Raw genomic sequence first — 27,137 nt, forward strand, 5'->3', positions numbered from 1 at the left:
TCTGTATCATTGAGTTCCTAAAACATCTTGCCAGTTGGAATCTGCAGTTGTTTAGCTCATACTAATTTGGGGATTGTGTTTGGAAAGCTTTTTTTTCCTGTTTTTATCGGACACGTGTCCTCAGCATGGAACATACTGAAAGCATCTGGTGATTTTTTTTAAGATTTCAAGTTGAACATTGTACTCTGGCATTAGGAGTGGTTATGATCAGTGACTGGATATCCTTAATGTATTTGTAAAAGCAATTGTAATCTGAACCAAGGCACTTATACCATTAGAGTCCAGTAGTTTAAGAGTTGAGTCAGCTTTTATTTAATTGTGCATTAAAACACATGTATTAATTTACATGGTAACACCAAGCATTCAGCAAATTATAACAAAACTTTGTTCCACCACAGTCATCAGTGGTTAATTAAATCTGAGTCATTCTTATTAAATGTTGTTGCTACATTAGTCAGTGTGCATGAGATCTGTTCTGTATCAAATATCATAAATTGCAGGTTACAGATCAACAACAAATTAATATCCAGATTAAGAAAAACTTCAGTACCTTGTTGCTAAGCAGTGTACATTATTTCTACCGTATACTGAAAGAAATAATTCAGTATATGGCTAGTTTTACCAATTGTAAATGTTTAGATACGCAGTCATTGCACTTCAGAAGCCTGGTGTTGAAGGGTACTGGGAATATGTGTTTTGTAGTGTTATGGTAATAAACTTTACAGGTGTGAAGACTATGTAAATTGTGTGTAATTATTTTTATGTGCTTGCTGCTGTCATTTGCTGTATATGATGTAAAAATGCTACTTTACAAAGGCAATTCATGTAAATTACCATTGACGCGCTTCCTTTAAATAGTTTTCCCTGTATTAAAATGTTTGTGACATAAATGGTAAAGTTGTTTGAACAGTGCTATTTTATACTTTTTACACTGTATTAAGTGCATATCTCTCCAATTAACCAATCAAAGGACAATATTTGAATGTTTGAACATGTCTTAAGATTTGAAAAGATAATTAATATTTGAATTTTGTTGCTCATATTTTACAATGGTGTAAATCATGTTTACTGTTTTGTCTAGCTCTTCAAATATTAATTGCATACCAAACTTCCTTGAGCTTATGTTATTGCACATTTGAAAAGATAAAACACAATGACATGTTCACAACAACACAATAATAACTTCAAAAACATTTGTCCATCAAAGTGAAGGACACACATTAGAAACATAGTCCGCTAAAGTGAGGTACACACATTAGCAGAAGTTTGAAAGTAAAATATAATGCATGGTCCTAGTGTATTATCAGTGTTGTGTGTGAAATGTAAAATGTTAATTTTCATCTATTAACGTTTTAAAAAATTAGATTTATTTTGCAAGAGTGCAACTGTAATCAGAAATATGCCATTTCTTTGGTGATGTTACGAATGGTTGATGTCTACTTTCCATTCGGTGGCCAAATCTGTGTGCTGAAAACTGGTTTGTTCATTTTTGTGTACTTTCTTAATATTTACAAATTCGACATGAGGCCAGAGCATTTCATTATATAATGCTACTGATGCATTGAAACATCCAGAATACAGTTTAGGTTAGTAATGGTAAACTTCACAAGTTTAAAAAAAAAGCAATGTAAACATTGGCTTCAAAGTGGAAGTAAATTTGTATTGTGTCCGGCAAAAAAAAAATTAGGATTAAGCCAATATTTTTTGATTAAGGTTTTTTTAAAAATATATTTCTTCATGCTGGTTTGGCTTGTGATTTTGCAGCTTTGTGCTGAATAATTGCATTGTAATTTTCATATTAACAGTTAATTCTTTTGAAACCCAAGCTATTGTTTAGAACGGCAATAAAGAATCCAGAGTAGAACAGGTCAATGTTTTTCTTAACACTTTCTTGTACAGCTGTTAAGCAACTATATTACATTTTAGATCAATGACTAAGTACGGTACTTTAAATTAATTTGAAATACAACAGTCTATACATGTTCTATTTTGAAAAGTAATTCTGAAGTGCTTTCAAGTATATTGGCCTTATGTATATATACCCACTACAGTAAATCAATGTATTGTAATTTAACCCAAGATTCTAGTAAAATGAAGTATATATTGTTAAAATTGTTGAGTTGCTCTTTACTGCATGTTGTACACTCATTAAATATTGGAGCAGAAGTCTGATTCTTAATCTAATTAGGAACTAAAAATGAATCCAAAATTACATTTTTTTAAAAAAAGGAAGTTGTGATTATGTAGTGCCTAGCCTGTTCCAAATGAAAGCCTAAGATACTTTACAAATTTCCATGTGTCTACACCATTAAAGGCAAGAAAAGTTTATGCAACCAAAAATACAGAGAGAGGTATTCTTAAATAGATGAAAATGCAGAGCTTGTTTCATCTGAGTTCCTTGTTTTATTAATTACAACCAGTAATTTTTATCAGCAGTGAACCTAAACATGGATTTATTAAATACATTTTCTCAATTCTTTGGTCCAAGTCCAATGATTTAAAAAATAACTGTTTTTACTCAAAGTGAACAACTGGTTAAAGTGTTGAAAATCTTGTTCTGTAGTTTTCTTTTTGATTTAACAAGCAGGCAGCAAGTAAGTTTAAAAAAAATTCAGTCACTTAAGAGAAAAAGTTGTAGAAAACACTTGGGGATGACACCAGAGTAAGGGAGCAAATTGGAAGGTTGTCACGAACAAACTGGAAATAAGATTTCCCCTCGGTGTACTGGAAGTGCCTCATCAGCCCTGGCAAATGGTGACTTATCTCTGCATAGCTGAGAGCAAAAACTCAATTCTGAAGTTACTTTCTGTTGTGGAGTATTTTTCAAAAATTTTACGTGTTCTAGCTTTCTCATGGAGATCAGCAAGAAAATCCCATATCAGAGCAGTTCCCCGGACGTAGGCTGGGGAACTCACCTGCACAAAATTGGATTTGGCTTGCTGGTGTTCTATTCTGGTTGCCTCAGATGCGGTTGAAAGGATGTAGAAACTTTAGAGCGGATGCAGAGTAGATTTACAAGGATTAGAACAGATGTCTTATGAGGAAAGGTTGAGTGGGGTATGGCTTTTCTCATTGCAGCGAAGGATGAGAGGCAACTTGATAGAGATCATGAACTGAACAGCCTCTGCCTTTGTCCCAGGGTGGAAATGGCTAATATGAGAGGCCATGTTTTAAGGTGACTGGGGAAAAACATAATAAAGATGGAACTGTATTTATTTACTTTGCACACCTAGTGGTGAATGTATGGAACACGCTGCCAGGGGTTGTAGAAGAGGCAAATGAATTAGAGGCATTTTCCGGACTCCTTGATAGACAGGCACATCAGAGCAAAAAAATGGAGGGCTATGAAGGAGGGAGGAGTTAAATTGATCTTGGAGAAGATGAAAAGTTAGGCTCTTCAACCCACAATGCTGTGCCAGTACTGTGCAGTTCTCTAATACCCCAATTCGTTAGAGCTACTGAAATCTTATAAACACATAACCTAGTTCCCTTATCTGCTGGAAATGCATGATGGTCTTGGACTTAACTAACATTTTTCATTTTAAATCTTTGGAAACTCAATGTGCCTTGTGAGGAGCCAAATAAGATCACTCACTTTTATCTAAAACTTTCTCTCCATACTCTATATAATTTTCTATAAAATCATGTCTGATGCAATAACAAAATGTGGTGCAGAATTTGACAATGCTTCCAATCAGTTTCTTTTGGAAATCTAGATCATGATATTTGCCAAAATGGGGTTTGAATCGGGACACCATTCAGTATTATTGTTACTATATTCAATTACAGTCATAGAGATGGGTGGAAAGGTCATGCCCAGCCCAATCCTTCCCTCCTGGGGCCACATTATTTGCTGCTACTCAACAATCGATATATTTGGGTGTAGGGTAGAATACAGATGGTACTTTTAGTAGTATTAGCTTTGGCTAAATAATGTCAGGAATTAGTAGAAAGACAAAGCTTGTGTATGAGTAAAACTGCAGAATTTCTTTTGCCATTGACATCAAATGGAATAAAAGAAATCCTATAATACCATAATCAGGCCAATTTGCTAGGCAGTGTGACCTGGGATTAGATTTGAATTTAATACAATTTTTGTAGACAAAAATATATGAAATACAAATTAGTATTTTAAAAGCCTTAATGTCAAATCAAGGATGACTCATGAACTGTAATTACTATGTTTAACGAATTTTAATACTTGCTCTAATTCCTGTCAGATTTACCTGCCTTCAGAAAATCCTTACTTCTAACTTTATTCTTCTAGCATCTCTATTTATGGCTTCTCACATCGAGTTTAGCTGTGCCTACATTTTTAGTTTCTTTTTCATGTCTACCTTCAATTTGTTGGAATTCAAGATTACAGTTCTGACTTTGTACATAAAATAATTTCAGCTTTCATCAATTGTTATTTTTCTCTGAGCCTTTACTAATTTTAGAGTTGAAATGATTAGAACTGTAGTGATGTAAAACAATCAAAAGCTTCTCCCTGAACTGACAGTGTCAAATTTAAAAATAAACAAATTCTGCAGATGGTGGAAATCCAAATCAACCCACACAAAATGCTGGAGAAACTCAGTGGATTAGGCAGCATCCATGCAAATGAATAAACAGTTTCAACTTTTTGAGCTGAGACCCTTCCTCAGGACTGGAAAGGAAGGAGTAAGACACCAGAATAAAAATGTAGTGGGAGGAGAAGGAAGATAGCTAGAAGGTGATAGAAGCCAGGTGGGTGGGAAAGGTAAAGGACAGGAGAAGGAGGAATCTGACAAGAGAGGAGAGTGGACCATAGGGCATTAAGGGCACTGGGGGTGCTGATAGGCAAGTAAGAAGAGCTTAAGAAGCCAGAATGGGGAATAGAAGAAGTGCCGGGGGGAAGGGAAGGACTTTTTTTTATCCGAAGGCTATCCAGATGGAATATAAGGGGGTGCTCCTCCACCCTGAAGGTGGCCTCATTGTGGCAGACGAGGAGGCTATGGACTGACATGGGAATGGGAATCGAAATTAAAATGTTGTGCCACCATGCAGTTCCACTTTTGGCGGATGGAGTGGTTGTGCTTAACAAAGCAATCACCCAATTTACAACAGGTCTCACCAATGTAGAGGAGGCAGCACCAGGAGCACCGGATACACTAGAAGACCCTAGCATGTGCCTCACCTAGAAGGACTGTTTGGGCCCTGTAGGGAGGTGTGTAGTTGCTTTATATGGAACTATTCCCTTTAATTTTTTTTTGTTCTCGTTATTTGACTGATCATCAGGTTGCCAAATTACAATAAAACTAATTAAATATTAAAAGCTCTTTATTATAATCTCAAGATACTATAATGGACTTTCTAGATAAATTACAAATATGCGATATTTCAGAAGTTCTTTGAAATTATTTAAAAGTTTGAATGCTTACTTTTTATATTACTTATTTTGAGATTTATGGACAGTCCTCACACTTGCCTTCTCTATGCCGCTTGAACTCCAACACATGGAAGGAAGTCATGAAAAAGACACCAAAAATGTGCTGCTTTGGCCACTAGCAGAGATAAGTGCCGGGGAGAAATTATTGGGGAGGAATGTCTGTGGAAAGTAGGTGGTAAAGATGTGTTTCTTAGTCGGATCCCTTTGGAGATTGCGGAAGTTGTGGCGAATGGTGTTAAAATTTACCAATTGCTAACTGCTTGCGGGGTTCTCTCCTATATCATCTTACTGCCATAAAGGGCTGCAAATTTACACTTGTACCCTCTTTCCTGAGAGAGCTTGAAACTAAGTTTTGAAAGAACACATTCTGGCTTAGGTTATGTAAATAGGGTGACCTCTTACTGATTCTGATCATCAATTTTTGAATAAAACGTCTTCTGGTTTCTGTGCTAACCTGTCTACTTGTTTCTTGCTCATTTAGTATTCGCAGAACTATCATGGATGGCAACAGCACTGCTCCATGCACCACACATTGGGAAATTCATCACACATCCACAATTTATCTTCTGTAATTCTCAAACTAATATTAAAAGTAAGCATTCAAGCTTTTAAATAATTTCAGAGAACCCCTATAATCTCTCATTTCATATTTGTAATTCATCTATAAAGTCCGTCATCATAATTTCAAGATGCAATAAAGAGCTTCTAATAATTAGTTTTACTGTTTGATCTGGCAACCTAATGAGCAGTCAAATAAAGAGATCAAAAAATTAAAGGGAGTGATTCTATATAGAGCAATTACTTACATGTATGAATTTGAATCCAGTTGGATTCAATCTGCTTTTAGTCTTTAATGAAATCTCAAACACAGGAATCATCAAATGATGATAGAGAAAATTTAATGAATACTTGTTTTGTGAAAAGTTCACCAGTCTCTTCCTAGATGTGTGCAATCCTTCAGCTTAGCTAATGGTCAAAAATAAATTAAATATATTGGACCAGTCAATACTGGCCCCAGCCCATTGTCTGCAGTGCCTTTCTGAGTATAAAGAATCACAGAAGGTCACTCGCAGCACCCAAGAGGAAGTGGGTTGCACAATGTGAGATACTAATTCAGGAATGCCTTCAAGAAGGCTTTGGAATGTATTTTGATCCAGATGTTACTATTAAAGACATTGTTTAAATTTTATTTAACAGGATGTTCTTCAAACACTTAGCAGTAAAGTATTCTGCTTTATACTTGAAAGTATAAAGATCAAGCAAAAAAAAAAGTTGATCACAGTTTTACAGGATCACTACTGTTAATTTTAAGCTTGGCAGAAGTAGGTATACAATTTCAAACAGAAAATGTCAAACTGTAGCTTGCTTGAATTTCAAATACTAATGCTTCTTTCCTGGGCAAAACTTGAAATATTTGACTTGGTTTATGTTTTTCAGTTAAAAGTAGAATAAGATTAAGTAATAAAACAAACACTTTACACCAACATCTTGTAAATATAGATGATCCACACTTGTGACAGAAGCAATAAATAAACTCCAAATATGGAATTAAGTTACAAAAACAAGGCAAAATTTGTGACAAGGTTCTTTATTACAGCACTTTTACACTTGCATTGAACCTGAACACTAAAAGCAACTCAAACACAAGATTCTGAAGATGCTGGAAATCCAGAGTAACGCATTACATAATGGAGAAACTCGCAGGTCAGCCAGCATCTATGGCAATGAAACTGTATAACTAGCTTCAACTATCAACAAATATTCCAAATCAATTCAAACAGCTTCATTTAATTTAGCCATCATCTGTTGCAAAAATAAACACTAATATTAATTGGTCTTTGGTAGACAGCTCCCTGGACATAACTGGTTCCAGATGTCAATGGCAACATGAACCCTCAACTCTATCAACTTTGAACAAAGTTTCAATAAGCTTGCTACTTAAACAATCTTTTGAAATTTCCCATCAATATACATGGAAAGGGAAGCCTGAAAATGAAAAGTAATATTTTATTTCTAGATAAAAAAGTAACTTGTTTCCAAATAGCTATGGATATTTTTGGCTTCTTAACAACATATCAAGACAAAGGAAAACAATGAAAAGCTCTTAAACTCCAGAAACATGCCTATACAGAACATTCCTATTCATCAACACTGCAATTACATCATTGTAACTCTTTAAAAATATTTTAAAGGGTTAATTGATCATGTTAAGTTGGTAGAGTACAGTTGCCTAGAAATTCATTCTTGATTGCCAATTGCACTTAAAGCACCACATGACATTACTAGATTGCAAACCTAAAGTCAATCCTAATGAAATCAAGGGGATGAACTTTCATGCAAAATACAACATTCTCCAGAATGAAAACAGGCTGCACAAGTGCTGGTCACAGGAACTTATGTGGAGCTTGCTCGGTAACAAAATCACTGCTCTCAGCAGGTGCCAGACAAACTAAGAGAAATGAAAGCGAAAAATACATGACAACCAATACACCTCATTTATTGTTACAGTGATTAATCCAATGGAATGGTGAAGAGAAACATAAGCAGTAAGTGTAAATAATGAAGAGATACTATATGAATTCAAAGCATCTCCTTCCATTCCAAAAATAGCTTTAGCCAATATAAGCATTTTCTGTAATCTCCCTTCTGTGAGTAATGGGAAATACAAGTGCAATTAATATACGTACAAAACCAGTGATTGCAAATTGGTAACTTATTATAAACTGTTTGGCTTACTCCTTAACACAACACTCTAAATTGCTTTTTTTCCTAATTACTATCTTCAACAAACATCCAAACTAATTTCCAGATGCAACAATCAAAGTTCTACAGTTCATGAGTAAATACTGACATCAATTTTGTTTTACAAGTAGCAATATAACTCATAAAAAATGATACTGCATGGTAAGAACACTTTTAAGGAACAAGTAATAAACAATGTAATTGTGTGCAAAAGAGTGATAAAGATGAAATGCCTGAAAATTTGTTATATTGAATGGATGTCCAAGATAGCTACCACTAAGCTCATTTCCTTTTGGAAATAAAAGGTAAATTAAAATTTATAGATTACATGCACAACAGAAAGATAAGCGAGACAATTGGCCCTTTGAGAAAATACTCATGTAACAGTTTCGCGTGATTAATTGCCTCTGAAGAGTTGCATATATTTTTATTGCATCAGAGAGCCAAAATTCCTTTGTGACTTCAGTTCTTTGTGACTTCTTCCAAGCTTCCTAATAAGGATTGTGCTTGTCTGAGCCAGGCTTCTATTGTGCTCTCTGGTCACCATCATCAGTGTTGAACTATTAGACAGCTGAAAAGGCATGACTCTTGCACAAGGGTTTCTCCTTCTTAGAATAAAATGTCTTGCCTTCCAAGTTTGTGTGGCATACCTGGAAAGTTAAATTAAGTCAATTAGTTTCAATCCTTCTGAATTAAATGTAAATTGTATTAATGTTTTCATATACAGTGGGTTCTAGTTAATTGTGACATATTAGGACCAGTTAACTTTGACCCAATTAGGTGGCTACTCCAATTAGCTGAAGTTTCATGGAAATAGTTAAAGGTATAAAAAAAAGACAAACTGTGATTTAACTGAGTAACAAATTATATATTTAACATTCAAGATTGTTTGATGTCAATTCCTGTACCCAAGTGTAAAGGAAAATGTAATAATTGTTCATCTAAACCCAATACAGCACAAAAGATGAAGAATAAAGTAAAAAAGGACAGTAAATACAAATACTGTACATAGATTGTTTGTATCTCCATAAAGGTGATTGAATAAAGCAGTGGTGGTTAGGGTTGTAAGAGAGCAAGTTAATGGGTGGAGGTGTTGATCAGCTTTACTGCTTGGAAAAAGTAACTGCTTTCATCAAGATCCATCAAGTTTGTTGATGATACCTGATGTGGTTGACCTCATCAGCATCAATGATGAGTAGACATATTGAGAGGAGATAGAGAGGCTTGTCAAATTGTGTGAGAACAACAACCTGAGTCTCAAATGTGGACAAGACAAAAGAAATCACTGTGGATTTCAGAAAGGCACAGGTCAACCACTTTCCATTGCAAATCAATTGCTCTGTCGTGGAGAAAGTGAGGAGTTCCTTGGTAGACAATCGAATCTGGAACCACAACACCTCCTCACTTGTCAAGACACAGCAGCTTCTACACTTAGAGGAGATTGAGTTGCGCAAGGCTCCCCACCTTTTTCTAACAATGTTCTATGGAAGCACCTTCAAAACTGTCCAGACAGCAAAACCATATAGAGGACAGTAAAAAACTGCTGAGAGGATCTTTGGGGTCTCCATCTCCTCTATTTGTGACATTTACTATCAGCGCTACAGACAAAGGCCCCAAAGCATTGTTGAGAATCCCCCACTTACCCCATAACCTCTTTGATCCTCAGCCATCTACTCTTATAATCTGCAGCAACTTTTCTCCCCCGCTCCCGTTTTCTTTATCCCACCAGCCCTACGACCCACACATTCCTCCCTCTAATTTCCATCCTCACCTCCTTCCCTTTATTCCATGATCTACCTTACTCTCCAATCGTATTCCATCTATAGCCATCTGCCACTTCCACCTATCACCTCCCAACTTCATGCATTATTCCCACATTCTCCCTCCCTCACCTCCCCATTATTCCTTTCTCATCTGGATCAACCACAACCTCTTGCTCCACCCCTTTTCCCCACCTTATTACACTGAAGTGAGCAGGCCTTAAAGTGCTCTAAAACTTCCAGTTCCATGAAATAAATGTGGTAAGTGGAGAATGGAATCAGAACATACTCACCGCACACACAAAACAGGTGTCATGCCAGCTATACCCTAGAGCCTCAAGAAATCTGTCACCAGCATCGATCTTGAAGTCACAACCATGGCATTTTGTACCAAACATTTTTTCATAATCTGTTAAGAGTGCATAAATAAAATTTATAGTTTCATATTTAATCTGCAATAGCTTCTGAATTAGTTTATTAATTTCATCCATCACATTCAGTTAAAATATGGTGTTCAATCTGATACCATACACTATTAAGGCCTTGAAGAGGGTGCTGTGGAGATGGATACAAGTTGTGCAGAAGCTGGGAATAACCTCCTTACCATGACAACTTTGGCAAGAATCAATATTAAAAGGCAAAAGTGAAGGGAAATAGATTCATACAGCACTGTTTTTGATGAATATGTAGAAAAATGAAGATATCTAGTTAATGACATGTTTCAGTTGGCACGTGCACTACCGCAGCAGTTGATACAGAGTATGCAGGTGTCAATGGTGGAGAAGCTTCATTGTGGAAGTAGCTTTGCCTTTGACTGTCCCTACCAGTACTCACACATCTCCTGGAGGTAAGCTCCCTCCTGAATATTGTCCTTCCACTCCTCCTCGAACTCATATGATCTGTGTCTGCAGTTTATCCCAGCACTGTTTCTTATGATCTTTTAAATTTCTTATCTTTTACACAGCCCTATCTCTCTCACTTCTGTAACTCTAGTGCTCAACTTTGCTCACCCAATTGCAAAAGGAAGGTCTTTCATCATGGAAGGTATTCTCAAGAGTGATCTTGAACCATGAGCACCTAGAAGTTACCCACAGACAGACCAACAAACAAAATGCTGAACAACTTCAAGGTGCTTTAAGAAAATTGAAGCAATTTTACATGCAAGAGAAACATTAATAATTAAAGGTTATAGACTTAACATTATAGTACAAAAAGTTCTCTTCATAACCAGTCGATTGGTATGAATGAAAAATTTAAAATGCTGATGGATGTAGATTTTACACTGGGTAGCCAACTCTCTCATTACCACCCTAGATAAGTTTTCACCCTCACCAATCCCACCGTATACCTGCATGAACATAATATCTTACTGTATTTGCTTTCTAAATTTTTTAAATCATAGAAAAAAGCACCATGATATATCTTGTTAGGAGGTGCAAGGAAAGGCAGCATAATATAAAGGCTTACATTATAAAGAGAGAGTGGGAACAGAAACCTTCAAATCTTTGAAGGAGGAAAGGTTGACAAGCAGAGGATACAGATTTAATATAAACAGAAAATGTACAGAAGCCGACTTTCAAAAAAATGTACTAGAAAGTGACAATTGAAACATGCATTTCAAAAGGGAATGGGATTAAGATGAAAATAAACCAAATTGCAGAGCCATAGAGTAAGGTTAAGTGATAAGTTACAATGCTCTTGCAGAGAGCTGGAGGTGAATTATCTCCATCTATGCTGTTGCTGTTCAATGATTTTTAACAGGTCAAACCAAAATAAAACCCTGTATTTGTAATCACTATAAACTTTCCACAGCTTCTTTAACATTTACTTTTGACCTGTAAATTGGGTCTTTTTGTAAGCATTGTATAAATATAAAAGTCAGTATATTTATAAAGTCTAGAATCTAAGTCCAGAAGTACCATTTGAAAAGCAAATGCAACTTAATCACACACTACTAATCTGAATGCAAAATGAAATGCTGAAGATTTTCATAGGATTGACGGGATCAATAGAGAGGAGAAGGAGTAAATGTTTCAGGTCACGCAGATGCAGCCTGATTTGTTAAGTATCTCCCACACTTTTGTTAATGTCTTTTGTGTATAATTTACTCCAATGTTATAAATCCTTTTATTTGTCACGAACTAATATTAAAGACTTGTCAATGTAAACAATCTTCTAAACCAAATTATGACATTAACTAATATTAGCTTCATGAACTCATTACAAGAATTCGACCTCATTCCAGCTCACTTAGATGATGCGGACAAATTGTACTCTCTTCTACATGAAAGCAATTTCTACTATTTAATGTGGAAAAAATATTACTGCTTTCAGATTACATGTTGAAATGCTCACAGGCTAAATTAGATTTAGAATAAAAGTGTGATGAAAATTAATAATGTTATATTGGCTGAAAGTTACAATATGCAAAGACATTTAGATAATTACTGATTTCATAAAAAGCAATATATGTTTTAAAATTCATATATTGAGTTACACGTCAAAATTTATGCAAAATGTTGCTCTGATTTGAAATGAGTGAAATTAACTGTTCCCATACATTTGCTTGAAAAGGTTCAAACTGTGTTTACCTTTCTCACAATAAGGCTGACCTTCTTCCATGTAAAATGCTTTATTGCGGATTGGAGTTTTACATGCAGCACAGGTAAAGCACTTAACATGCCATGTCTGCTTCAAAGCATGCATAATTTCCTAGAAACGGTAAATAAAGGTTAACAGGAAAGAAAAAATCTCATATCCAGATAGAGTTTGACTTTTTCTATCATTTGGTTTTCAATTAATCCTTCATCTAGCTTTAATTAGACAAGACTAGGCTAACCAATCTAGACTTACATTTCTACTTGGACTGCACCTTGAACTGTAGGAGCACTCTGCAAAGAGTCAAGTTCAAGTGCTGCTTCTTTTGCAATTATACTTAAATATGCCATGTCAAAGAATTTAACAAAAACAGCTACACATTTCCACTTCAGCTTTTTACAGTCCAAAGATGAAGGAGATTGATATGTGATTAAATTACATTCCTGCTTTAAGCAAGGAGCATTCACATTTCATGCATAACATGAACCCTTCCTGCAGGTTCAAAGTGGATTTATTTTAACTCAGCTCTTGGTTTATTTTTCCCCAATTATGTCAGTGTGGTATTTTGCCTCTCTGTTCCTAACAGAAGTTTGGCTGCAATTCCTCAAACACTTCACTGCAACCTGCTCTGAAAACAAGTCGAAATACAAAAGATCCTCTACTCAATATGGTGCGAATGAAGGCAACTCATTCAGCTATAAAGGCAACCTTTATCTGGAATATGTACAATGCAGTTTCATTGATATTTTATCGAATGCTTCATCTTATATAAAAAGGTGCTCCTTTTCCACACACATACATCTCTCACAAAAGCAAATGTGATCCATGGATTACCAACAATTCAGTTATTCTGATGAATATTTCAAGTTCATGCTTATGGTTTAATTAATGAGTTTGCTTGCATCATACAAGTCTTTTATCTTTAAAACAACAATTATATTACTCACGCCTATGATCTTCTGTTTACATTTGGCGCAATTGGGAGCGTGCTTATTTTCATAGCATTTTCCACAAAACACGGAGCCCTTTTCCTCAAAGAATCCTCCCTCAGTCAAGGCCATTTTACACTGATTGCAGTTAAACTCTTCAGGATGCCAAGAACGGCCCAAAGCTACAAGGTAGCGACCTCTAAACAAACAAAACATACATTCATTAAAGTACGCAAATCTTTTAATAATCCAGAGTTCGATGAGAAAGAGTACCCATTGTTTAGCTGAGTACACATTTATAAATTTTCCACTGCCAACAATGGGCCAACATGTTAATAACCCAGCATTATTAGACTAATTGTAAATATCTAGTTATAAAAGTGAAACAGAACAGGTCAGTGCCACAGATTCATCTACTTCATAGTTTTTTTTTCCCAATCGAGAGCAAAACTAACATTTCATACTTTGGCTATTATCAGATCTTAAGATTTCAGGATTTAGGTTAACTTCAAAAAGTCAAAAGGCCTACATTGAAAGATCATGCCTTGTTCAAATAATGATCTTGGAAGTGACACCTAATGTCCCAATCATGTCAGGCTTCACCAAAGCTTATCAGTTATTTCACGATATTATTTAGTTGTTCACTTGGATGAGTTTCAAACTGTGAAAGTATAATATAATAACAATTAAACAATTTCCTTTGGTTAAACTGAAATATCCATAGCATGAGCCAAACACATAAAAAGATGTAAAAATTATGAACTCAAGCTAAAACAAATCATGAACCAATAAAGCAACAAGAAATTACATAGGTGAGAAAAGCGAGCGATAGAAGATCACAATTGATGGCCCAAAAGTCAAATGCTGAGTAGCAAACTGTAAAGCACATTTTTCCCACCAAACAAAAAAAAAAATGAAAAACATATTACCATTACTGCAAGTTATTGCTCAAAATACAATTTTGGCAATGGAAGTGCAGATAAACATCAAAAAAGTGCATAGCCATATACAATTGCAGAGATATTAAAATTAGCTTTATTTGTCACATGGATATAGGAACATTGAAAAATACAGTGAAATGTCTTGTTTGTGTAATTGACCTACACAGTCCAAGGATTTGTGAGGGCAGCCTGCAAGTGTCACTATCTTCTGATCCACAACTTCTTAACCCATATGTCTTTGAAATATAGGAGAAAACCAGAGCACACAGGGGAAACCCATGCGGTCACGATTACAATACACAAACTCCTTGCAGACAGCAGCATTCTAAAATGTTACAATAACCACTTCACCCCTGTGCCACCCTTCCATGTATAAACCTGCGTAACACATGCAGAGTTAAACAATGAAAACAACTTACTTGTACAAATGAAGTTAGTTTAAATATGTACATAGGTTTAGCTATTTAGCTAATCTTCAACACAAGCTGTTTATCAAGGTGGCTTTTTCATATTCAGCAGCAGTTCACAAATTACAATTTGAAAGAATTCATGCGGAAGTAATACCTGATTATTGACTCCGTTTCTGTGCTTTAATGATCCTACTCAGTCATTCTGATGTGGCTAGCCACTGTCCTCCATGGGTTGTGTGCTCACACTGACAATAGGTTTCACAGCCTGTCAAATTCCCCAATGTAATTTATAGCTGGAAATGGAATGTGTTCCCAGCTAATTCATGCTGTTCTTTCCTAAACACATTCGAAATGGCATCTCCACATGGTGCAGATCTGTTGACCCAAGCTGAGATCGTACTCCCTGCTATTTTGCCTTGCTCTGAGAATTGAGTTAAAGTTAATTTGGAATTTTAATTATGTAGGTTTAATCTCACAGTTGTAAATTTCACAGTGTGAATTTGCTGACATTACAGAATTGACGTACTTAGCAAATTTTTGCGTTCACCCGACCTTTAAAATTAATTTAGAATATAAATGAAAATACAATTAATTCAAACCTCTATCTATGATGCAAAAGAAAATAAATAAGTTAATGTTTAAGAGACTGCACTCACTATTATGATAAGCATATAACTTTGTCAATGCAAATTGGAATTCTGCAAACACAGTTTTGAATGCAAAAGATTCAGCAGGTTTTCTCACCTTACTGAATTAATGATTAATCTACAAATTAGTGATTAAACTTTTTCTTAAATATTAATGCAAACAACCAGGGGAAAATATCTTTAGGGTGTTAAAGAAAACAGTGCTTTTTTTTTCCATTTTCTTGAATATTTTAATCAATTTCCAAAATAGGATAAAGGAGTTGTGTAATTGGGCAAGGCTACTGAAGCAAGGTGCCCCATGATGAACCCTGCAAGAATATGGCAACAAATAATACAATAAATATTTTAAAATGGTTGCCATCTGCATTTTTACAGTCAAATTACAATCTCTTAGCTGCATGTTGTTTTTTGTAAATAAGTTTTCCTTCAGCATCTAAAATTTTAAGTTGTAATCTTGACTTCATCACAACTCTGACCAAAATATTACAATATATTTTGCACTGTAACTATTTTTGAAGATTCAGCATAACACAACTATTCCATTTTACAATATTACTCATTCCTTAAATAGCGCTCATTCTATTCTCAGCAGTTCACTGAAATCATCAGAACAGAAAAGGTGTCAGGGTTGTCCACCTTTCTTCATATTTGGGTTTTATTTCTAAGATTAGAAAAACTAAAGACAAGAGCATGTAAATTTTGGGGGTTAATAAAAAGCAGCAAATACATTTATCTAGTTGCTACAAAATACTTTTTCAAATTAATTTTATTGAAATACATCGCAGAATAGCTTTTCTACAACCATTTCTGTTTCAGTTCATCAGTAAGTTCATTGAATGCATTATGTCATTGATCATTAGCACCTGTTTGTTATCTTTGTTCTGTCATACACTGGGCTATATATCTACAAAGTAATCAAGTTCTTATTTGATAAATGGTCTATTACTTAGTATATTACTTTCTTCAACAAATTACAAAAAAAAATTCTCGTTAACAAATTTTTGGAAAATGAACGTTTGGAAATCTAAACTTTAGTATTTTCTACTAACACATTAACAGAAGATGAAACAAAGATCTAAAACAAAGTTTATATTAAAAAAATCTAGTGTGTCTCAGACTTCTGCACAGTACTGTAAATTAAGCACCCGTTTTACAAGAAAAAAACACAAGCAGAACAAAAAAGCCAATTTGACTGCAAAGTGATCGGAGTGGTCATAGTCTTGCTAAAGTATGGTGGTAATTAAAGTTTTTCTGGTTGGTTCATGGATTGTATGATTGAAGGGAAGTAGCTGTTCTGGTGGAATGGGACTTCAACTTCAAGTACCTCCAAGAGCCATCATTAGCATACGATTTCATATTAAATTTAAGAGTAGTGTGGTTAAGCCTGAAACTAGAGATTTTATGCTGATCAAATCAACTATGAAAGAATCAAGTTAGATTGGAAATTTACATTAAAGTTTTGCTGATATAAGAGCAAGAACAGAAATTACTTGTACTAAAAGCAAAGCAAATCACACTTAAGAAGTTATAAAGTGATGTGGTGATGCGTGCAGCCCCGTTAAGTCCCCATTAAGGGTCATATAGTCCAAGTTTCCTGGTCCAGATTTTTCTATACTCAAAATCCTTTTAAATTTTGGGAAAGATGGGCCAAACATACACTCTGTTCTAAACAACAATTAACGAATTGAGCTGGTTCAAATCCACTCTTCTTTATTGTCTTATATTAGTCTTCTCACCCATTTCAAGTAAACAGAGCCAAAAATATTTATTGCTGTATATAATTCAAAATGCCAGAGTGATATTATTGTATACATATTTTCCAAAGAATTGTGGCAGTGTTACACAAGAGTATAAGGAATAGTACTAGAAGTAGGCTGTCTGGTCCATCAAGACAGCTTAGCCATTCAATATGATCAATGCTGATCTAGCCATTGACTCAACCCCACCCACCTGCCTTTCCTCCATAGTTTTTATGTCCTCAGCTACGCAAAAAAAGTCTAAATGTGGGTTTAAATATATCTATTGAGGTATCATTGATTACCTTTCAAAGCTTTGAAGCAAAATAATTCCTTGTAGAATTCAGCAAGAAAGGAAAGAGGAAAAAGTGGATGAGTGATGAAGGGAGAGCAAAAGGTGATGTCCCAGCTGATGCTAAAAAATATTGATGAGCAAAGGAGAGAGAAGCTGCAATAGGAGAGAAAGACAGAAGAACAGTCAAAATACGCCAACAAAAATACAATTAATAGATAGGGATTTACCATACTTTCTGACCTATCGTGTGTAAACTGATAAGAAGGCAGCAAGAAATAATTAAAAATTACCAAATACTTCCACAAATATTCATTGATACTCTAACTATACCTTAATAAGTCACGAAAATTTAATCAAAATGCATACAATAGCAAAAGCTGCAATTCTGAATTAAAAATGAAAAATACCAAAAATACTCATCAGATCAAGCAACAACTGTAGAGAGATCAAAATGCAGACTGGGTGACTGCTTTCCTGAACACCTCCATTAATTCCATAAGATTGGCCCGGAGCCTCCAGTTTATCATCAAATCAATTCTTCACACAATTTCCAAACTGAATTTGGTCTTTGGTCCTTTATACCTCTGCACAGAAAGTCATCATCATTTGACTGGGCCCGTTGCCGCTCAATGGATTCAACACAAGTTTCAGATTATGTGACTTTCCAGATTGTGTCAGAGCTGTCCAGTCATCAAATTGTAATGATATTTCAAATTTTTTTCTCTCCACACTTTCTGTCTGACCCAGCTTTCTTTATTATTGAAGTTTTCTGGCACCATTTTCTCCCCATTCCTTCATTCTCATTCATCTCCTTCAGTTTTCAACTACTCCTGGTCGATCAGCTGTGAATGATAAATCTTCCCAGATGGCATCCCCAGCCTTATTGCCATGACAACATTTGAACATATAAATTAGGAGCTGAGCCTACATTATTAAGGCCATCGCTAATCAGAAAATAACTTCAACCTATCACAAGTGACCTTTTACCCTTGCTTATTAAGAATCTGTCCACTTCTGTCTCAAAATTTTTAAAGCTTCTGCCTGAACTATTCTTTGTGGAACACTGTTCCAAACACTCACCAATGTCAAAGAAAAAATATTTGCCTCATGTCTGTATTAAAAGGGCTTCTCCTTTTCATTTGAGTGATCCCCTGTTCTAGTTCCTCCCACATGAATAAATGTCTGCCCGAAGTTCAAAGTAAAAGTACTATCAATATATGTATATGCCATCATGTCATCAGCCTGAGCTCAATAAATCAAATAACCATAAAAAAACCAATGAAAGTCCGTACCCAGAGGGTGGACAAGCAGTGTGCAGAAGACAACAAACTCTGCAAGTGCAAAAAGAAAGAAAAATAATGAATAGATAAGTAATAAATATCAATAACATGAGATGAAGATTCCTTGAAACTGAGTCCATAGATTATGGGAAGAGTTCAGTGATGAGGCGAGTGAAGTTATCACCTCTGATTCAAGAGCCTAATGGTTGAGTAATAATAATTGTTCCTGAACCTGGTGGAGCGAGTCCAGAAGCTCCTGTACCTTCTTCCTGATGGCAGCCACAAGTACGCTCTGGGTGGTGGGAGATCTCTAATAAAGGATGCTGCTTTTCTGTGACACGGTTCAAGGGTAGGGACGGCTTTACCCACGAGGTACTGGGCCATATCCACCACTTCCTGTAGGATTTTTCATTTAAGGGTATTGGTATTTCCATACCAGGCTGCGATGCAGCCAGTCAATATACTATTCACCACACATATAAAGAAGTTTGTCAAAGTTTTAGATGTCATACCAAATGTTTGCAAACTTCTAAGTAGAGGTACTGTCATATTTTCTTCATAACTGTACTTATGCTGGGCACAGGACAGGTCCCTTTGAAATGATAACACTGATGAATTTGAAGATGCTGACCTTCACCATGTTTCAATCAATTTACATACTATTCTTCTGAACTCCATAAGATACAGCTGTCCAAACTGGTCTTATAAGACAATATGTATTTCTATCAACCCTTCTCCCAATGCAATAACATTTTGGTCTCCATCCCACTCCAAACAGTTCTCTCCACCTTGTCCCTTCTTTTCAACTTAAAATAGGCTTGATTTCTAAATTGTTTGAGATTTGATGGAAGGAATTTATATGGAATTTTAAGAGTTCCTCTATCTACAGATGCTGCCTGACCTGCTGAGGATATACTTGATGCTTTAACTGATGAACAATTATACTTGTATTCTTTACTCACTTGATGACCTTGTTACAATGTGCACACACCGGGGTCCTGTTTGTCCCCTCGGGTGCCTGCTGAGCTGCCTGGACAATGGAGTTACGATTCTGCTGAGGAGTTGGTTGAGCAGGCTGAGTGTATTTAGTCATTATGGTGGTCGTTTTGTTTGGTGCATACTTCTCTGCAAAGGAATCATCGACCACCCAAGGTGGTCTACAACGTGGAGCAGAAGGAACTGGAGCAACCCTTGGGTCAGGTTTCCCTGAAAAAGAAATCAAGACAAATAACAAGACATTTTCTCCAATGAGATAACTTACAAGCAAATGAAATAGTAGCAGAAGGCAGCCACTTGGCACAAATTCGTTAGACACACTACTTAACTGATTTTAACCACTTTGATTGCAATTTTGCAGTTGTGCTAGTGGATCTGTATTCTAGGAATTCCATAATTTCACTGAAAGCTGATCACTTTTTTAAATACATAGGGTAAACTATGGGTGTTTAATTAATACAATGTTTCAGATTATTGCTGACTTATTATTATTGAGATTGATGGATAAAACAGAACAAGTCACAATCCTTTTCTGGTATTCAATAAGAGCAATAACTTGCCAGCCATTCACACAATGCAAGGGATTTCACAATTTCATCACACTTAGTTATTCAAATCCCTTCAACTCACAGCCACACAAACATGTTAGACTCCAATTAATCTGCCCCTCAAAATAAGCTAGTCAAGCGCAGATATATTATGCCATCAAAGATCCTTGTTTGCCAGATCCTCCATGTCAGGGAAACCTTTGTAGGAGTTAATAAGGGAGGATCTAATCCAAGAAAGAAGCAGTGAAATGAGTCAGAATCAGATTTAATATCACTGGCATATGTTGTGAAATTCATCAACTTTATGACAGCAATACAATGAAATACATGATAAACAAATATAGAGAGAACATTTGATTTACAGGAAGTATATATATATGTCTATTATATAGTTAAGTTAAAATAACTAGTGTAAAAATTAGTCTTCTTGTATTAGCCATTCCCGCCACGGAAAAATTCTCTGTCTGTGCTTCATGGTGTGCACGTCGATGAAGTCATCTCTAATCCTCATTGTTCCAAAGAGAAAACCCTAACTTGCTCACCTATTTTCATTAGACATGCCCTCTAGTCCAGGCAGCATCTTGGTAGTCTCCTCTGCAACCTCTTTAATGATTCCACATTCTTCCTAAAATGAGGTGACCAGAACTGAACACAATGTTCCAAGTGTGGTCTACACAGAGCTGCAAATTTACCTCACAGCTCTTCACCTCAATCACCTGACTCATGAAGACCAACATGTAATACACCTTAACAGCAATATCAACTTGCATGGCAACTTTGAGGGATCTATGGACGTGGACCCAAGATCCCTCTGGTCCTCCACCTTGCCAAGAATCCTACATTCCTACAGAATCCTGCATTCTGCCTTTTAATTTGACCTTCCAAACCAAATCATTTCACACTTTTCCAGGTTGAACTCCATCTGCCACTTCACGGCCCAGAACTGCACTCGGTCAATTGGCCCTTACAACCTACCACAACAATCCACGCTATCCACAACTCCACCAACCTTCATGTCATAAGAAGTCAGTGATCTGTCTCAAATAGGTTCTCTTCTATGGAGTTGAAGGAGTAGCTAAATGGAATAGAGAGTAGGACAGAGAAATTCATTGGTAACTAGGATATGTAGAATTGTTTTATCATAAGCGACATTCTCACATGACAGTGAGAATAGGAATAGAATGAGGTGGAGGATAAATGCCTGGCTGAGGGATTGGAGCAGGGGGCAGGGATTCAGATTTCGGGATCATTGGGATCCATCATTGGGACCTCTTTTGGGGCGGGTGTGACCTGTACAAAAAGGATGGGTTGCACTTGAATCTCGGGGGGGGGGGGGGGGCAATATTCTCGCGGGCAGGTTTGATAGAGCTGTTGGGGAGGGTTTAAACTAGTTTGGCAGGGGGGTGGGAATCAGAATGTGAGTGCAGGGATTAAGGTAGAAGGACAAGGGCATGATGCTAAGAGTTCGGAGTTGATGAGGAAGGACAGGCAGGGGACAGAACATATTTGTAGCCAGTTAAAGGGGTTGAAACGTGTCTATTTCAATACTAGGAGTATTAGGAACAAGGAGGATGAACTTAGAGCATGGATTAGTACGTGGAACTACAATCTTGTGGCCATCACTGAAACTTAGTTGGAGGAAGGTCAGGATTGGATGATGCAGGTCCCCGGGTTCAGGTGTTTTAAAAGGAATAGGATGGGAGGTAGAAAAGGCGGGGGGAGTGGCATTGCTGGTCAGGGATAGTATCACGGCTATAGAAAGGCAGAATGCTGCAGAAGGAGTGTCCACGGAGTCAGTTTGGGTGGAAGTCAGAAATAGGAAGGGATTAATCACTGTGCTGGGAGTAGTCTATAGGCCCCCAAATAGCCCTTGGGACACCGAGGAGCAGATAAGCAGGCAGATTTTAGAATGGAGCAGGAAATACAGGGTAGTAGTTATGGCTGATTTCAACTTCCCTCTTATTGACTGACACCTCCTGACTGCAAGGGGGATAGATGGGGCTGAATCTGTCAGATGTGTTCAAGAAGGATTCCTGACACAGTATGTGGACTGGCTGACGAAAGAAGAGGCCATACTGGATCTAGCTCTGGGTAATGTACCTGGTCAGGTGACAGACCTCTTGGTGGGGGAGCATCTTGGTGAGAGTGACCACAACTCCCTTAGTTTCAGCATAGCTATGGAAAGGGATAAAATCAGACGAAATGGTAAAGTGCTTAACTGGGGAAGGGCTAACTTTGAAGGGATGAGGCAGGAACTAGCGAGAGTAAATTGGAAACAGACGTTCAAAGAGGAAAGCACAGAAAAAATATGGGAGAAGTTTAGGGACCACTTGAGCTGGGTTCAGGATGGGTTTGACCCACTGAGGCAAGGAAAAAATGGTAGCAAAAGGGAACCGTGGCTGACGAAACATGTGAAGCAACTCGTCAAGAGGAAAAAGGTAGCATATGTTAGATATAAGAAGCAGGAAGTAGCAGGGGCTTATGAGAAATACAGGGTAACCAGGGAGGAGCTAAAGAAAGGACTCAGGAGAGCTCGAAGAGGGCATGAGAAGGCCTTGGCAAGTAGGATTAAGGAGAACCCCAAGGCGTTCAATGCATATGTGAAGAATAGGAGGATAACAAGAACGAAGGTGGGACGGCTAAAGGATAAAGAGAGCAACATGTGCCTGGAAGCGGAGGAGGTTAGGGAGGTCCTAAATGAATACCTTGCTTCAGTATTCACAAGTGAAAAGGATCTTGATCAGGATGAGGTCTAAGTAGAGCGGACCTGTGTGCTGGACAATGTGGAGATTAGGGAAGAAGTAGTGCTGGATCTTCTTAAAAACATTAAGATTAATAAATCCCCAGGGCCGGATATAATACACCCCAGGTTGTTGTGGGAATTGAGAGAAGAGATCACTGGAGCATTAGCTATGATCTTTGAATCCTCTTTGGCTACAGGGGATGTGCCGGAAGACTGGGGAATGGCAAATGCAGTTCCCTTGTTTAAAAAAGGTAATAGGGAGAAAACTGGGAACTATAGATCAGTGAGCCCTACGTCAGTGGTATGCAAACTACTGGAAAGGATTCTTAAGGATAGGATCTATGAACATTTGGAGAAGTACAGTCTACTCATGGATAGTCAACATGGCTTTGTGAAGGGAAGATCATGCCTCACGAGACTGATTTTGAGTTTTTTGAAGAGGTAACAAAAGGAATTGATGAGGGTACGGCAGTGGGTGTGGTCTAGATGGACTTTAGCAAGGCATTTGACAAGGTCCCTCATGAAAGACTCATCCAGAAAGTCATGAGGCATGGGGATAAGTGAAACCTTGTCTGTTTGGATAAAAAATTGGCTTAAAGGAAGAAAGCAGAGGATAGTTGTGGAAGGAAAGTATTCTGCCTGGAGGACGGTGACTAGCTGACTGCCGCAGGGATCTGTCCTGGGACCCCTGCTATTTGTGAATTTTATAAATGACCTGGATGGCAGGATGGGTGAGTCACGAAGATTGGAGGAGTTGTGGATGGAGCTATAGGTGGTCGAAGGTTACAAGAGGATATAGACAGGCTGCAGAGTTGGGCAGAAAAATGGCAGAAGGAGTTCAATCTGGACAAGTGTGAAGTTGATGCATTTTGGAAGGACAAACCAGAAGACTGAGTACAGGATTAATGGTCAGTTACTTAAGAGTGTGAATGAACAAAGGGACCTTGTGGTTCAAATCCATACATCCCTCAAGGTCACTATGCAGGTTGATAGGGTAGTTAAGAAGGCCTATGGGGTGCTAGGCTTCATTAACAGGGGGATTGAGTTCAAGAGTAGAGAGGTCATGTTGCAACTCTTCAAATCTCTGGTGAGACCACACTTAGAGTACTGCGTTCAATTCTGGTCACCTCATTATAGGAAGGATGTGGAAGCTTTGGAGAGAGTGCAGAGGAGATTTACCAGGATGTTGCCTGGATTGGAGAACAAGTCTTATGAAGCAAGGTTAGCAGAGCTGGGACTTTTCTCTTTGAAGAATGAGAGGGGATTTGATAGAGGTCTACAAGATTATGAGAGCCATAGATAGGGTGGATAGTCAGTACTTGTTTTCCAGGGCACCAACAGCAAACACCAGAGGGCATATGTACAAAATTAAGGGAGGGAAGTTTAGGGGAGACATCGGGGTAAGTTTTTTTTACACAGAGGGTTGCGAGTGCCTGGAATGACTTGCCAGGGATGGTGGTGGAGGCTAAAGCATTAGGGGTATTTAAGAGCCTCTTGGATAGGCACATGGATGAAAGAAAAATAGAGGGTTATGGGGTAGTGTGGGTTTAGTACTTTTTTTTAGGGATTATATGGGTCAGCGCAACATGGAGGGCTGAAGGGCCTGTACTGTGCTGTAGTGTTCTATGGTTTCCATGATTAAGCAGAGCTTAACTATATTATTGATCAGCATTACAAAGATACATAAGTTTATTTTTAAAACCTTAGTATTATTGATCAGCTGTATATTATAGACAGTGATAATTAGTTTTAAAATATTATATTCAGCAAATGACCAAACAACTGAAAATCAGATTTCTCTAGGGCTAATATTAGAGGGATGCTTGCAATTTCATACAAACTAAATTGCTCTAGTAAGGTGGATGCTAATTAATCTAAATAAATAATCAGCAATAGATTCAAACTACAATCACTAAGGTGAAGGTACCATTTCCAAAGCATCTGCCACCATTTGCTTACATACTGTAACTACCAGAAAATTCAACTGCAACAGAGGGACAGTTTTAGCAGTCAATAATGGGTTACACAGTCTAGTTCCTAGTTTCTTGATTGGAGGAAGATAACCACATCCTCACTATACAGCTCCTTGGCTGAAGGAGCATCCAGGAATTAGAAGCGAATTTAGTGTTGGACCTCAGTAATATTCGCCTCAGCATAAATTCCCTAGCCACACACTGACTGGCATTTTGAAACAAAGAGGGACGGCAGGGTAAAGTGGTGGGTAGTGCGATGCTATCACAGCTCACGATGTCAGAGTTCAGAGTTCAACCCTGACATAGTCTGTAAAGAGTCTGTACATCTTCCCTATGGGATGTGTAGATTGTCTTCGGGTGCTCAGGTTTCCACCCACAGTCCGTAGATGTACTGGTTAGAAGGTTAATTGGCCATTGTAAATTGTCCCGTGATTAGGCTTGGTTTTGCAGGGTAGTGTGGGTCAAAGGACCTGTTTGGACTGTATCTCTAAATAAAAGCAAAAAAAAAAATTCTGTTGCCACAGTATTAAAATAACTAGATTGTTATATAACTTACCTGGCTCACTAATGTACTTCTGGTAATGGAATGTGCTATTCTTATCCCCTTTGGTCTATAGGTGGACAGTATTGCCTATATGATTGGCATCTACTTAGCGCAAGGTGTTTAGATGGGGTGGAGTTTGTTATCTGTGTTCAGGAAGGTTTCCTAACACAATATGTAGACAAGCCAACTGGAGGAAAAGCTCTATTTGATTTGGTATTGGGAAATGAACCTGATCAGGTGTCAGATCTCTCAGTAGGACAGCATTTTGGAGGTAGTGACCACAACTGTATCTCCTTCACCATAGAGAGGATTAGGAGCAGACAATTTGCGTAAACATTTAATTGGGGTAGGGGGAAATATGATGCTAATAGGCAGGAACTTGGGAGCAGATGTTCTCAGGGAAATGCACAGCAGAAATGTGGTAAAATGTTCAGGGAACATTTGCATGGAGTTCTGGATAGGTATGCTCCATTGAGACAGGAAACGTATGGTAGAGTTAAAGAACCATGGTGTACAAAGTATGTAGAAAATCTAGTTAAGAAGAAAAGAAAAGCTTACAAAAGGTTCAAGAAAGTAGGTACTGTTAGAGCTCTAGAAAATGACAAGGTTGCTAGGAAGGAGTTTAAGAATGGAATTAGGAGAGCCAGAAGGAGCAATGAGAAGCCCTTGGTGAGCAGGATTAAGGAAAACCCCCAGGGTATTCTACAAGTATGTGAAGAGCAACAGGATGAGTCATGTGAGAACAGGACCAATCAGGTGTGACAGTGGAAACGTGTGCATGGAGATGGAGGAGGTGGCAGAGGTACTTAATGAATACTTTGTTTCAGTATTCACCAGGGAAAAAGAAATGGCAATTGTGGGAATGACTTACAGTAGATTGAAATGCTTGAGCATATAGACATTAAGAAAGAGGATGAGCTGGAGGTTATGAAAAGCATTATGTTAGATAAATCACTGCTACCCGATCAGCTATATCCCAGGCTACTGTAGGAAGTGAAGGAGGAGATTGCTGAGCCTTTTGCGATGACCTTTGGGTCAGTAATATGGACAGGAGAAGTACCAGAGGATTGGAGGTTACAAATGTTGTTCCCTTGTTCAAGAAAGGGAGTAGAGATAACTCTGGAAATTATAGACCAGTGAGTCTGACTTCAGTGGTGGGCAAGTTATTGGAGAAGATCCTAAGAGGCAGAATTTATGAGCATTTAGAGAGACAATCTGATTGGGGATAGTCAGTATGGGTTTGTCAAGAGCAGGTCATGCCTTACGAGCCTGACTTAATTCTTTGAGGATGTTACAAAACACATTGAAGGTAGAGCAGTGGATGTAGTGTATATGGATTTCAGCAAAGCATTTAATAAGGTTCCCCATGCAAGGGTCTTTCAGAAAGTAAGGAGGCATGGGATCCAAGGAGACGTTGCTTTGTGGATCCAGAATAGGCCTGCCCACGGAAGGCAAGGGGTGGTTGTAGATGGTTCGTATTCTGCATGGAGGTTGGTGACCAGTGGTGTTCTGCAGTGATGTGTTCTGGGACCCATCCTCTTTGTGATTTTTATAAATTACCTGGATGAATAAGTAGAAGGAGTAG

At 37.4% G+C, this 27,137-nt stretch overlaps 1 protein-coding gene across 4 annotated transcripts in view; it reads right to left on the minus strand.

The window, feature by feature from the left end:
* Positions 1-7,891: 7,891 nt before the first annotated feature.
* pdlim7 (PDZ and LIM domain 7) overlaps positions 7,892-27,137 on the minus strand; it is a 147,163-nt gene continuing 127,917 nt past the window's right edge. For all 4 annotated transcript variants that reach the window (XM_059990258.1, XM_059990259.1, XM_059990257.1 and 1 more), the window contains exons 6-10: positions 19,711-19,954; positions 13,458-13,638; positions 12,504-12,624; positions 10,206-10,321; positions 7,892-8,802 (exon numbers count right to left, since the gene is read on the minus strand). In XM_059990258.1, the coding sequence (XP_059846241.1) occupies positions 8,716-8,802; positions 10,206-10,321; positions 12,504-12,624; positions 13,458-13,638; positions 19,711-19,954 (749 nt within the window). In that variant the 3' untranslated portion in view covers positions 7,892-8,715. The remainder of the gene's footprint in view (positions 8,803-10,205; positions 10,322-12,503; positions 12,625-13,457; positions 13,639-19,710; positions 19,955-27,137) is intronic.

This window comes from Hypanus sabinus, chromosome 15 (genome assembly GCF_030144855.1).
Source record: "Hypanus sabinus isolate sHypSab1 chromosome 15, sHypSab1.hap1, whole genome shotgun sequence".
NCBI classification, from domain to species: domain Eukaryota; kingdom Metazoa; phylum Chordata; class Chondrichthyes; order Myliobatiformes; family Dasyatidae; genus Hypanus; species Hypanus sabinus.